The sequence below is a fragment of the Ornithorhynchus anatinus genome, chromosome 5 (assembly GCF_004115215.2).
Source record: "Ornithorhynchus anatinus isolate Pmale09 chromosome 5, mOrnAna1.pri.v4, whole genome shotgun sequence".
Taxonomy (NCBI): Eukaryota; Metazoa; Chordata; class Mammalia; order Monotremata; family Ornithorhynchidae; genus Ornithorhynchus; species Ornithorhynchus anatinus.
In genome coordinates this window covers 109,612,731-109,627,156 of record NC_041732.1, presented here as the reverse complement: position 1 = coordinate 109,627,156, position 14,426 = coordinate 109,612,731, and the positions used below count along the sequence as shown (strand labels likewise).

Sequence of the window (14,426 nt, the reverse complement as noted above, 5' to 3'; positions counted from 1 at the left end):
TCCACAACCAATTAGAAACAGCCACTTGGCTCTGGTGATTGGAATGCTGTACCTCCAGATAGTTCCTGGTTTATTGAAGGAAAGTTAGACATCAGGTGGTGCATACTCAAGGCTGGAAATCTTCCTCTACCAAATCTCCCTTTCCAGCCCTGATCTCTCTCCTTCTCTGCCGTCTTGCATTTCCCCCTGCCTTCGGGACTTCTCTACCTAGATGTCCTGCTGATTCCTCAAACTTACAGGTCCACACAGAACTCATCTTCCCATCCAAACCACGTCCTCCCCATTTCTTCCCCATGAACACTGTAGACAGCACCATCATCCTCCCTGTCTTACAAGCCCGTAACCTTGGCATTATCCGTGATTCATTTCTCTCCTTCAACCTGCATACTGAATCCTTTCTGGTCTGTCTTCATAATCCCTCTACCCTACACACCTTCCACTCCATCCAAACTGCTACTACTTTGATCCAAGGACTTATCCTATCCCACCTTACTTGCTGCAACAGCTTCAGAAGGTAGTGGGAGAAGAGGAAATGGGGGCTTAGTCAGGGAAGGCCTCTTGGACGAAATGTGTCCTCAATAAGGCATCTAAGGAGGGGAGAATAATTTTCTGTCGGATTTGAAGAGGGAGGGCGTTCCAGGCCACAGGCAGGATGTGGACAAGGGGTCAGTGGCGAGATAGATGAGATCAAGACACAGTGAGAAAGTTAGCATTAGAAGAGCGAAGTGTGTGGGCTGGGTTATATATAGTAGGAGAGTAGCAAGGCGAGGTAGGAGGGGGCAGGGTGATTAAGTGCTTTAAAGTCAAGGGTGAGGAGTTTATTTGATGCAGAGGTGGGTGGGCAACCCCTGGAGTTTCTTGAGGAGTGGGGAAACGTCATAAGAGATTTTGTAGAAAAATGATCCGGACAGCAGAGTGAAGTATGGACTGGAGCGGAGAGAGACAGGAGGCTGGGAGGTCAGCAAGGAGGCTAATGCAGTGATCCAGGCAGGATAGAATGAGTGATTATATTAAAGTGATAGCAGTTTGGATCTTAGTGATGTGAACATAGAACTAACAGGATTTAATGATGGCTTGAATATGTGAGGAGTCAAGAATAAACCCAATTGTTTAGTACAGTGCTCCACACACAGTAAGTGCTCAACAAATAACCATTGGTAGATTGACTAATTGACAGATGCAAGGAAGGAAGTTTCATTTCATGCCTCCGAATCTTGGATTTTCCCCAGTATTACACGTTTTCCACTACTGCCTTTCCCAAATATGAGAAAGAATGGGAGAATATTTCAGCAGCACTTTTGAGTTCCTTAGAAAAGATGCACCAAAGGATATAAGGAATAGTGAGGTTGAGTGGAATTAATTTTGGAAAGAGGCATGAGGCACTTGGAACCGTGCAAGGCCTGAAGAGTTGTTTTTCCAGTAGTCCTGCCCGCTCAGCCCAGCCCCCGTCCTTCCAGTGTCCGGAACCTACTTTGCCCTGCCTGCTCTGCTCCACGCTGCTCCTGCCCCCCCTTACCCTGCCCTAGTCTGCCCTGCCTCCTTGCATCCCACCACAAACACTTACACATGTGCACGCACACACACATACACACACACACATTCATTCATTCAGTCAGTCATATTTACTGAGCACTTACTGTGTGCAGAGCACTGTACTAAGCGTTTGGGAGAGTATGGCATAGTGGAGAGAGCATGGGCCTGGGAGTCAGAAGGTCCTTGGTTCTAGTCCTGGCTTCACCACTTGTCTTCTGTGTGACCTTGGGCAAGTCACCTCACTTCTGGGCCTCAGTTCCCTCATCTGTAAAATGGGGATTGAGACTGGGAGCCCCACATGGGACAGGGACTGTGTCCAACTCGATTTGCTTGTATCCCCCCCTCAGCGCTTAGTACAGTGCCTGGCACATGGAAAGCGCTTAACAAATACCATCATTATTATTATTATAATGCAACAATAAACAGACACATCCCCCACCCCTCCCGGGTGAAGTGGCTCCAGCCCGTCCCCCTTCCTTTGGCCACAGGTCCATTCTGGAACCTCTCCTGGAGCGCAGGGCGTCGTCAGGGTCTGGGACCGAAGACGCGGCCCTCAGAGATGACAGCGATGGCTGCATCAGCAGGCACAAGCGAAAAGATTGGAGCATCAGCAAGTCCCAGGTCATCATCAACAGGGAGTCCCAGGTGGAAGCACTGGTGAGAGTCTCTGCGGAAATTTCCCAGCACGGGGTGGGCAGTTGACCACTAAGAGTGTGCAGGGGCCACGATGGGGCGGAGGTGGGCTTCAAGGAGCCTATGGGCCAGACCGCAGCCGTATAGGGAATTGCTCAGGGCTCGTCAGAGGCCTGGGGTGAGCGAGGCCGGAAGCCCGGCTCAGACAAGTGTGGGGGCCGCTGGCGCCCTTTGCCTGTAGGAATCCCCACAGCAGCACGGCCACAAGGGAAATCTTCTGGCAGCTTAGAGGGTACCATTCCCAGGTCCCCGGGGAGCAGGTGGAAGGATAGACAGTCAGGAGGCCCTCTGCCCTTCTGTAGGTCACAGTCTCCAGGCGGGGCTTGATTGAGCTTCTTGGGCCTGCGGGGAGGGGCAGCGGCGAGGCTGATGCTTCCTGCTGCTCTGCTTCACTCACTAACAGTCCTCACGCTGACCAACTCCTTACGTTACATTTTGGTCTTCTTCATGATTTTTGGAGGTGATGCGATTCAAAAGAGAGAATAGACAGTTGATCACCAAAGCCAGCAGCAGATCCTGGAATAAAAGCCCAGTTTCTGTAACTAATAATAATAATAATAACGTTGGTATTTGTTAAGCGTTTACTATGTGCCGAGTACTGTTCTAAGCGCTGGGGTAGATACAGGGTAGTTAGGTTGTTCCTCGTGAGGCTCACGGTCTTAATCCCCATTTTACAGATGAGGTAACTGAGGCACAGAGAAGTTAAGTGACTTGCCCACAGTCACAAAGCTGACGAGTGGCAGAGCCAGGATTCGAACCTATGACCTCTGACTCCCAAGCCCGTGCTCTTTCCACTGAGCCACGCTGCTTCTCTGAAGCATACGCAGAGTCCAGAATGTTCCTATCTGCCTTTCATGAGGTGGTTTAAGTTGATAGGCTTCATAAAGGTACCATGGACTCACAATAGCGGAGCAGCATCAAACGTCTCGCAGAAGGTTGGAGGCTCCAGAGCCATATCAGATCTTGGCCGGGCCATTTAGAAGGAACCTGGTTTTGCCTGGCTGAGCTCCCTGGAGCTTGGAAGCATTTGGTTGACGTGAAACGATTCTGACACCTAGTCCTACCCAATTCCGCCCAGGACAACATGCCTGATAGATGGTAGAGGAGACTCACAGGCATTTGCAGCAGGAGAACCTGCGGTAGGAGAGCCTAGCAGTCGGGGTTGAAAGACGTCAATGGAGAAGTGAGGCCGTGATTGGACGATCTAGGCAAGAATGGCGCAAAGGGTGGGCCTGGGAGTCAGAGGGCCTGATACTAATCCCAGCTCTGCCACCTCCCTGCTGTGTGGCCTTGGGCAAATCACTTCACTTCTGTGCCTCAATGTCTTCATCTGCAGAATGGGGTTTTTACTTGTTCCTCCTCTAGACTGCAAGTTCCTTATGGGCAGGGAATGGGTCTACTAATTCTCTTGAATTGTATTCTTCCAAACGCTTAATTCAGTACTCTGCACACAGTAAGCACTCAATAAATACCATTGATTAATTGATTGATTACTTAGCTTGTGAGCCCCATATGGGCCAGGGACTCTGACTGACCCTATTACCTTTCATATACCCCAGTGCTTACAGGACAGTGCTTGACACATAGTGAGCGCTTAAGAAATATCACGGTTATTATTATTACCCCAATGATCGACACATAGTTAGCACTTAATAAATACCACCATTGTCCTTTATTGTGTGTGGGGTGGCATTTTAGGAGGGGAGCAGCAGCCAAGGGGTCCCAGGTGAAGGACTGGAAGGGCTGTCCTAGACAGAGCCTTCCTGAGCCTGGAAGAGTCACCCAGCCAAGCAGCCAGCAGACCAGGAAACAGAGAAGGATGTAATACTTTCAGGCAGTGAAAGCCCTTGAGCAAATAAAATATGAGAACAGGGCAGCAAAGAGCACTGCTTCTTATCCCAGTTACCCGCTGCGGAAACCTTGTCTGTGCAGCGTTCCAGTGCCCACTCCCAGGGTGCGGGCCGGCCCCACCTGCTCTCTGCTCCCAGGAGATTAGTGCTCCTACCTGAGGTGGTGGGAACCGGTCGGGTGTCTCCAAGAAGAGCCAAACTTGGGCCACGTCCTTGGGCCATCTTCACCATCTTTTTCTTCCAGAGCCCAGCCGCGAAAGCCCAGAGGCCGAAGAGTCTCCAGCTGATGGACAGCCGCCTGACCCTGTTTCAGCCGACGCCCCTGATCCCACCTCCGCTCACCCCCAAGACTCCCCGGACCCAAAGTAAGCCTCCTTGGCCTTGCCATCTCATGCCCCGGGAACAGCTGAGGTCATGAACTCAGCCAGGACTAGCCAAGTCCTCTCCACTGGGCCCCGGGCTCCTTGGGAGACACTTGTACCCACTGACAGAGAGTGGGATTAAGTCATGGCAACTCTTTGAGGAGTTTGGGTCAGAGCTTTTTCAGCCTGATGGTCTGGAGGGTCCAGCCAGCTTCCCACATTTTGAGGCTATAGGTGGAGGAGGTCAGGCAGGTCGTTCTGTCGTGGGAATGAGAAAGGTGGCTCCTCCTTGGAGGCGGAGGCAGCAGGAAACTCTGGAGTGTCAGGGAAATTCTGCCCTCTCCCAAACAGTACAGTGCTCTGAACTAAATAAGTGCTCCGTAAGTGCCATTGATTGACTGATTTATTAATGAGAAATCTGAAGGTCTGGGCTCAGAAGCTTCTGAATATGCAGTGAAATTTTAACCTCAGGGTTTACTATATTGGGACACACGGCCAGGTATCCGAGCTGGGACCATATTGCCAGGACCCTCCCATTACCTCTGACGTTCTTGTGGGGACCACACGACCAGGTGTCTGAGCTGAGGCCACATGTCCAAGAGCCTCCCATTATCACTGATGTTCTTGCCGGGGCCACACGGCCAAATGAACAAGCTGAGGCCACACAGCCAGGGGCCTTCCATTATCACTGACATTGTACGGGTACACAAGGCCAGACATCCGAACTGGGACCACATGACCAGTGGCCTTCCATTATCACTGATGTTTGTGTGGGGACCACACAGCCAGGCATCTGAGCTGGGGCCACATGGCCAGGGTCCTCCCATTATCACTGACATCTGTTCGGGGACCACTGAGCCGCGGTGTCTGAATGGTGCCATGCTGCCAGGTGTCCTCCATTGAGACCAATTTCTACCCAACCAGGTACCTCCCCTTGTCAGGGATGTGCATGTGGCCAGGTGCCGCCTTTTGTCACTGATGTAAGAATAAAAAGGCAGAGTAGAATCCCTGTAAGCTCCTCGTAGGAGGAAACATATCTACCAACTCTGTGGTACTCTCCCAGGCACTTAGTACAGCACTCTGCACACCGTAATCACTCAATAAATGCCATTGATTGATTGATTGAGGAAACACTCACTGGGGCTCAGTGCACTATTCTAAGTGCTTGCAAACTACAAATCAGAAGAGCGACCCGCCCTACCCACATGCAGCTTACCCCATAACAGGGAAGACAAACATAAAGATGTTGGCAAATAGAGTAATCAAAGAAAGTAATTGAACGTAGAGTTGAATAGTGCATATACAAAAGCGCTCAGGATGAGAATAATTAAGTGTGTAAATGCTAGAGGTGGCTCATGGATTTGGGCCACTTGGGGTGCTAGAAACCCATTAGGAAGGGCTTTTTGGAGGAGGTGGGATTTTAGGAGGGCTTTCAACATGGGGAGAGCTGGGTTCTGTCTGACTTGAGGTAGGGAGTTGTGGGCCAGAGGAATAGTGTGAACACTGTGCCGGGGAGGGGCAGATGCAGGAGAGTTGAGAGCTAGGTACAGATAGAAGATTAGCTCGAGGAGAGGGAAGAGAGCTGGCTGGAAAGTAGCAGTTGAAGAGAGCAGATGTGTAAAACGAGGTGAGTTTGTGGTGAGCCTGGAAGCTGAATGTGAGTTTTTGCTTGTTGTGGGTTTTTGCTTTTTTTCTTGCTGTTAATTGGTTTTTGCAATGTTTCTAGGTTCCCCATCTTTATGGACTGATGGATTGATGACTGTCAATATTAAGAGCACCCCACCCCCGCCTCCACCCAAAAGCAAGCCCTATGAAAGCAGTAGCCAGAGGAGTTCCTCGGAGGTAAGGGATTGGAAGCCGACCCTCTCTGTTAGCCCAACTGGACTTCGGCCAGCATGGGAATTGTCCAAGTGACTTGAAGGTCAATGGGACTTCAGACTCACCCAATTCATTCCTGGTTCATTCCCGATCCACAAGTGATTGCCACATGGATGTTTTTGATGACTTCCCAGCCACCCATTTCCTCTCGCTCCTCAACTGCTCCACTCCACCTCAGCTACTCACCAACTTGGACATTCATTCGATCTCGTCATCTCTAGTCTCCATACACTCTCTAACCTCACCAACTCTGAGTTCCCTCTATCCAACCACAATCTCCTCCCCTGCCTCTTCCCTGCAAAACTGCCCCATGGAGACCTGTAGTCTCTGGACCTTCTCCATTGATCCTAAGCCTTCCTGTCCCATTTGGTCTCCCTACCCATCCTCCCCTCTATAGATTCCCTAATCCACACCCTCAATTCCACCCTTTCCAGAGAAATCAACCCCCTTGCACCCCTGTTCCTCTGCTGATCTCATATGACCAACCCACAGCCCTGGGTCACCTCCACAGTACATTTCCTCTACTGATGGGCTCATGCCACTGAGCGCTGCTGGAGGAAATCCAGGCATCGGGCCCAACGTGTCATATTGAATTCATCCTCATCTGCTAGAGTTCTGACCCTTCCTCTACCTAATAATAGTACTTCTCCCTTTTTGACTCCCATGCCCATTGTCTGCATCAACTGATTCTGAATTTTAACTTCCTCCTGTTGTCATTCCACTATCCCCATCTCCTACCCCTGATGACTTGGCTGTCTGTTTATTCAACAGAATTGAAGACATCAGGCTCACCCTCCCCCTGCCTTTTCACTGAGTCTTTCATCCATCCCTGACATCTCTCAGGAAGAGATCTCTCAAAATCTACCTCCTCCTCCTGTCCATCCGACCCCATCCCTTCACACCTTATTAAAATACTTGCCCCCTCCTGTCCGCCATCTTCAACTGTTCAGTCTCAAGAATCCTTTCTCACTGTTTTCAAACATTTTCCCATGTCCTCTATCCTAAACAACCCTCCTGTGACCCCACTGTGTCCTTCGATTAAAGCTCATTTCCTTCCTACCATTCCTTTTCAGACTCATCAGACTAGTTGTTTATACCCTTCATGGCTTCTTCCTTTTTTTTTTTTGGGTGGTACTTGTAAAGCACCATGCAGTGTATTAAGCGCTGGAGTAGCTTCAAGATAATCCTGTTGGACACAGTCCCTGGCTCACGTGGGGCTCACAGTCTCTTTCTCTAACTTTCTCCTCTACCCCCTGTAGTTTGTTTTCCACCCCTTTCACTCCGGGGAAACTGCTTTCTTCAAGAGTACCAAAGATCTCCTTCTTGCCAAATCTAGCGAACTGCAATCCATCTTAATCCTCCTTGACCGCTCAGCTGCCTTCAACACTGTGGACCACCCCTTTATCCTGGAAACATCATCTAGCCTTGGCTTCACTGACACTGTCCTCTCCTGGTTCTCCTCCCACCTCTCTGGCCACTCATTCTCCATCTCTTTTAGGGGCTTCTCCTTAGCCTCCCACCCCGTAACTGTGGGAGTCCCTCAAAGCTTAGTTCTGGGTCCCCTTCTATTCTACATATACACCCACTCCTTGAAGAACTCATTTGCTCCCATGGCTCATACTACTATCTCTATGTGGATAGAAGGGCAGTGAAACTTAGTAGAAGAGAATGGGCCTCTAAATCAGAGGACCAAAGTTCTAAACCTGACTCTGCCCCTGGCCTGCTGTTTGACCTTGGTCATGTCACTCAACGTCTCTGTGCCTGAGTTACCTGTAAAATGGGAGTAAAATATCTGATCTCCCTCCCTTTTAGACTGTGAGCCTCATGTGGGACAGGGATTGTGTCTAATTGTCTAATCTACTCATATTGTATCAACCCCAAGTTGGTACAAGTCACTTAACTCTCTGTGCCTCAATTATCTAATCTGGGGATTAAGACTGTGAGCCCCACGTGGGACATGGAGTGTGTTCCAATTGATTAGCTTGTATCTACCCCAGCGCTTCATGCAGTGCTTGGCACATAGGCGCTTAACAAATACCGTTAAAAAAACTCCAGCGTTTAATACAGGGCTTGACATTTAAATACCACAATTATTATAAATATTACTATTAGATGACACCCAATCTACCTCTCCTGCCCAACCTCTCGCCTTCTCTACAAATCCATATTTCATGCTGCCTTCAGGACACCTCTGACTTAATATGTCAAACACCTCAAACTTAATATGTCCAAAATTAAACTCCTCACCTTTCCATCCAAACCCTATCCTCCCACTTACTTTCCTATCAGAGAAGCCGTGTGGCTTAGTGGAAAGAGCCCAGGCTTGGGAGTCAGAGGTTGTGAGTTCTAATCCCAGCTCTGCTACTTATCAGCTGTGTGACTTTGGGCAAGTCACTTAACTTCTCTGTGCCTCATTTACCTCATCTGGAAAATGGGGATGAAGACTGTGAACCCCACGGGGGACAACCTGATTACCTTGTATCGACCCCAGCACTTAGAACAGTGCTTTGCACATAGTAAGCACTTAACAAATACCATTATTATTATTATTATCACTGTAGAGAATACCACCATCCTTCCTGTCTTGCCTGCAATCTAGGCGTTACCTCGACTCATCTCCTTCAACCTGCATATTCAATCATTCATTCATTCAATTTTATTTATTAAGCATTTACTGTGTGCAGAGCACTGTACTAAGCGCTTGGGAAAGTACAATACAACAATAAAGTGACAATCCTTGCTCACAGTGAGCTCACAGTCTAGAGGTGGGGAGACAGACACCCCACATATACATATACAAATATATGTATAAAAATATACATCAATACAATAAATAAAATTACAGCTATATATGTAAATGTTGTGGGGCTGGGTTGGGTGGGGAGGAACAAAGGGAGCAAGTCAGGACGATGCAGAAGGGAGTGGGAGATGAAAAGTGGGGCTTAGTCTGGGAAGGTCTCTTGGAGGAGATGTGGCTTCAATCCTTTCAGGTCTATCTACATAACACCTCCATAACACACCCCTCCCACTCAATCCAAATTGCTACCACACTGATCCAAGCACTTGTCACTGCCCTCATTGACTACTTGATTAGCCTCTTCCCTGACCTCCCTGCTACCATACCAGCCTCTCCCCTCTCCAGTCCTTGCTTCATTCTGTGGTTAGGTCATGTTTCTAAGGCATTAATTGGCAAACATCTCCCCGTAGCACAAAAATCTTCCAGTGGTTCCGCATCCGTCTCTGCAGCCAGTAGAAACTGCTCTCCACTGACTTTAATCAGCTCTCAATCAGCCCTCTCCTTCCTGTATAACCCTGCTCCTCTCCCACCACACCCCAGCCCATTTTGCTCCTCTAACCCCAAACTACTTACTCGGCTTAGATCTCATTGTCTCGCCATCGACCCTTAGCTCATGTACTCCCTCCTGCCCAGAACTCTCTCCCTCTTCATATACGACAGACCCTTTTCAGAGTCCATCGTCAAAACCCTTCTAAAATCAAACGTCCAGAAGTCTTCTCTGATTAAATGTTTATCTCCCCCACCCTATTCTCCCTCCCTTCTGCATCATTTGTGTACCTGAGTCCTTATCCTTCTAAGTAGTTTGATACTCAACCAACTCTCACAGTCCTTATGTACATGGCCTGCTTCCCTTACCTGTAATTTATTCTGTCTGTCTTCCCTGCTAAACTAAGCTTTCTGAGGGCAGGGATCATGTGCATCAACTCCCAAGTGCTTAGTACAGTGCTCTACATATAGTAAGTGCTCAGTAAATGCCATTGGTTGATGGATTAAGGCACTGCAAAAGAAACGGTGAGTCAACCAGCCTCTTCCTCTTGTTTATCGGGGAGAAGTTTCCCTTCTGCCCCTTGCCCTTCTTGGAAAAACTCTGACCGGTCATTTTTAATGTCCCTCTTTGAGTCCAAGTAAGTAGTCGGCCTTGACCATAGAGAGAAGTGCCCCTTTCAGCTAGGACCGTTTATCTGTTTTTCAGATTCCACCTCCTCGCCCCAGCCGCCCAGAAGCCAAAGTTGCCCCTCCACCGCCTCCGAAGACCCGGAAATCCAGTGTCCTCTCCCCTGAGGTGGGGCTGCAAGAGGTGCCTAACCGTCAGGCTTCTCCAGAACCTTAGCGGCAGTGGCTCCTCAGTCATATGGACTCTCCAGGGGCTGCCATCATTGTGCCTGGTTTCTGTATCCCCCACACTGCTAGCCTTCAAATGGGATCTCTGAAGACATCCAATGGCCAGTCACAGGCCTTGCCTGATTCTCTGGGAAGCTTCCCTAAGCTCCCGACTCTGCTTGAACACGTGAGGCCACCTCTGACCCCCGTGACATCACCCCTAATTCTATATCCATGCCACTCCCCACCCTTTGGTGAACTCATAACATCTACCCCTAAAAGAGCTGCACTGCCCTCATCAGTGTATCAGCCTGCATCAGTAACCATGGGAGGAGCTCTGTCTCTGCGTCTCCCATCCCATCAAGCAGTCCACCATTCAACCAGCCAATCTCCTGATCAACACGTGCATCCTGCCTGGATCCTGAATGTTGAACTGGAATTCTACCTGCCTCTCTGTAATCCTCCAGTGGTGGCCAGTCACAAACCCAAGTCTGGACCTTTTCTCTCTCTCCAGGCTGCTCTGGCAGATAATTTTCCTCTCAGGTGCCTTGGTTTTGACCTGGACCTGCGCTCTGCTTGGGGCACCCCTGCTCCTTGTCCTGCCTCTCCTCTGGGACTTTGCGGCAGCCACCATCTGAGCGACAGACAAAACTGGGGGTTTTCCAAGCCCCTCCTATCCCACTCGCTGCAGACCACCCGGGCAGTGGCGGGCTTTGGTGAACAGAGGCAGCCCCTAGCTGGCTGCTGCTGTGAATTGGTGGATTGGGGGCCAAAAGGAAGGCATATTTGAGGTTGCAGTATCACAGTGCTTCTACCCGTAGTTTTCAGTCTGGGATTGCTAAATTGAGATATAACAGCGCTCAGGACCTGGTTCATGGTTCCAGCTGTGGTTATACCAGCGGGGCAGATTTTGGTCAGCTGGAAAAGTCCAGCTGCCTTTGGGGGTCACTGTAGACATCACCTGTAGTGTTTCTGTCTGTAAAGAAGCCCTCATACTCATGGCGAGGGTGCTTGCAGGTATCAGTGAATAGAAAGTGTTGACCCCCATGACCTCCCAACCAACCATCACACTGACTTCTCTGCCGGTCCCGGAGACTGGACTGGTCCGTTGGATCATGGGCCCTTTTCTGCTGGAGCCGCTGAGCATTCCAGGTTGTGCTTCCATTTCTCCTCTTTGCTCTTCCATGATTTGCTCCTTGGCCCGGCCCCCAGTCCTGACCCACAACTCGGCCGTTCTGGCCCCAGTCTGGTTTTCAGCTGCAGGTATGAGCGCTGCCCTTGGGACGGGCCCTGGGGTGGTGTGGGGTGGTGCCACAGTCTGGCCCTGCTGGTGTGCCATCTCTGTTTGGCCCCGTTGTCATAAGCATTAACGAAGTTTTCCTTTCCAGAGGAATTGTGGCAGGGTTTGGGATGTCTGGGGTCAGAGACGTTCCCCAAAGGGCCGGGCATGACAGCGTGGGGTTACAGGCGTCCTGCCGTCTTTCTGAGGCAGGTGGCTCTCATTGGCCAAGGGCATCCGTCTGACTCGTCTCAGAGAGGTGACCATTGAAAATGGAGTAAATCAGCTTCTACTTTTCTCTGACCACCTACATCACTGGCTGGAGTCCTCATGGTTCAAACAAACCGAAGGTAGGAAAGTTCTGCAGGTAGGGAAGGGGAAGAGCATTACATTGTGTGGTGTGACAGTAAGTTCATTAGAGGTTGGTTTCTCCCCGCAAAGTTGCTGCGGTTGCCTAGCCAGCCTCATTGTGGTGCAGTCTAGGCAAGGGGCTGCTGAAGGGCCCTGGCCAGTGAGTGGGGGAAGGGGTGTGGTGTGGGGGGAGGGGTTGGGATAGGCACTGGGGAGCCCCTCACAGATACACCCCAGAGGTGTCAGTTTTCCACTCCAGCCCTGAAAACAAAGGGCACCATCTTTCTGACAGCTTAACTATCTCACAACTTGGTAAAGTTGCACTCCACCTCACCTCTCAGGAGCCCAAGCCACTGTACCATCATGCCTCACCTCCAATCCACTGTGTTTTTCAAGTCACAGAACACTTCTTCCTTTAAGGAGTTTAGGGAGCTCCAGGTTTTTTTGTTGTTGTTGTTTAAATCTTGATGTTTGTAATTCAGTTGGTCATACAAGGATAATTCCCACTTTAGACAAAAGTATATACAGGCTTAATATGTGAAGGGGAAAACCTGTGCTTTTCCTTTCAGTTGACTATTAGATTAAGAAATGACACTGAATCCACCAAGTCTGTTTCCTATCTTGCAAGAATAGAACGGTTCTTTCAGTCATGGGTGAGTTGCTCCCTGAAGCCGATTGTTAGCAGCTTTGGCCCAACCGCAAACAGAGTGGTATCCCAAACCGACAGTCGGGGGCTTTTCTTTCAGAAGGCAAAAAAGAATTATTATTTAGAATTGCTGTTAGTATTTAAATTAAAAATGATAAAGGTTTTTCAAATTTTGCTTTGGCCTCGCTTTTCTGTAATCTTTTAATTAGGGAAAGCCATCCTTCACATCCCTGTTTGCTTGTTGGTTATTCATTGTTTGAATTTAATCTCAAGCCGCATGACCTGGCTTTGCACCCCAAAGCTCTTAACCCATCACCCCAGTCCAAGGCCTGAGGTTGCATTCTCATCCATCAGGGGGTCTGACTTGGAGTGAGGAAGTGCCTCCCTGGATGTGACTCGGTTTCCCAGCCCCTTTCACTTCCCCCCAGTAGGTCCCCTGCCCCCCCTCCTTCCTTGCAGTAAATGCTGGGAAGTAGGAAGAGGGGAGACCCGAGCTAGAGGAATCCTCTTCCAGAAATTAATTAGTCAATTAATGGTACTGATTAAGTGCTTACTGTGTGCGGAATATTGTACAAAGTGCGTTGGAGTTGGAGGACATATACTCCCTGCCCCAAAGGAGTTTCCAGTCTAGAGGAGTGTTGCTCAGGAAAGCCCAGTAGACCATAAGGCCCAACATGAGTACAGAAGGCTTGGGGGAAACATGGCTGGCCAAGCATCTGCCTGTTACCAGGGGCTGTCATTCTCTCCAGCAGCAACTCTTGGCCCCTGAGCCATGGCAGGGCAGAGAGAGTTAGGCGAGAGCTCTCCAAACCTCTGTTTTGAGGGGGATTTATCCCACCAGCTTCACCAATGAGGGTCTTGGGATTTTTGCTTTTCTCGATGTCACCTTTTCATGAGAAGATTGTGCCTTTGCCAGCAATGGCAGTTGTAGGTCCCTGGGTTAGAAAGTGTGAGCTTCTGTAAAGCCAGGAGAACTCTGAAGAGATTCTAGAGTTGGAGAAAGATAAGAGAACAGAGCTATATAGAGAAGAAGGGGTGGAGTATCTCTTGCTTGGTGATCTGACCACTTTGAAGAATGAAGAATCAAATATTTTAAATGGGTTGCTTAATTTGAAAATTACCAGAACCCCAGGAGTCCCGTGGGGTTGAACGGTAGTAGCCCAAGCCCTGAGGCCTGCCACCTAGACCTCCCCAAAGCAAATGGCCCCCTTCCCAGCAGCTGTGGGTTTCCAAAGAGTCCAGGCAGGTTGGAACCTGGGTGTGGAAGAGAGTGGAGAGGAGATTTCGGTGTTTTGGGTTTTTTAAGGCATTGTAATAAGTGTAAAATTTGTAAATATTCAGTTTTTTAGAAAATAAATGTAGTTTCTGAGTGAACAACCAAGGGAAATTTGGCGAGTCTTGTTTGCGATGGTACCATTTTCCACTTGTCCAGTGCTCTCTGAAGCTGGTTAAGCCCAACCTTTGAAGTGGAATGTACCGTTTTAGAAACCTGGCCATTTTATCAATGGGTGAAGTGGAGTGCCCCGAGCTGAGCCATTTGAATCGAGTGCTCAAGAGTCTGACTACTCAAGTACCTTATTGTCCCTGTGGAAGCTTGCCCAGCCTTCTCCACTGGGTGCCTGCAAAATGGGGTGGTAGCCGGGTGCCCAGGTTCTGGGTGTGAGATAGCCCTGGCCAAGGCCTGGAGCCTGAACAAGTAAAGAGCAAGGTGGACAAA

General features: G+C 49.5%; 1 protein-coding gene across 2 annotated transcripts in view; it reads left to right on the top strand.

Moving 5' to 3' along the window:
* DOCK5 (dedicator of cytokinesis 5) overlaps positions 1–14,090 on the top strand; it is a 216,750-nt gene extending 202,660 nt beyond the window's left edge. For both annotated transcript variants that reach the window (XM_029065133.2, XM_029065132.2), the window contains exons 49-52: positions 2,022–2,190; positions 4,321–4,441; positions 6,165–6,280; positions 10,306–14,090. In XM_029065133.2, the coding sequence (XP_028920966.1) occupies positions 2,022–2,190; positions 4,321–4,441; positions 6,165–6,280; positions 10,306–10,443 (544 nt within the window). In that variant the 3' untranslated portion in view covers positions 10,444–14,090. The remainder of the gene's footprint in view (positions 1–2,021; positions 2,191–4,320; positions 4,442–6,164; positions 6,281–10,305) is intronic.
* The last annotated feature ends 336 nt before the right edge of the window (positions 14,091–14,426 follow it).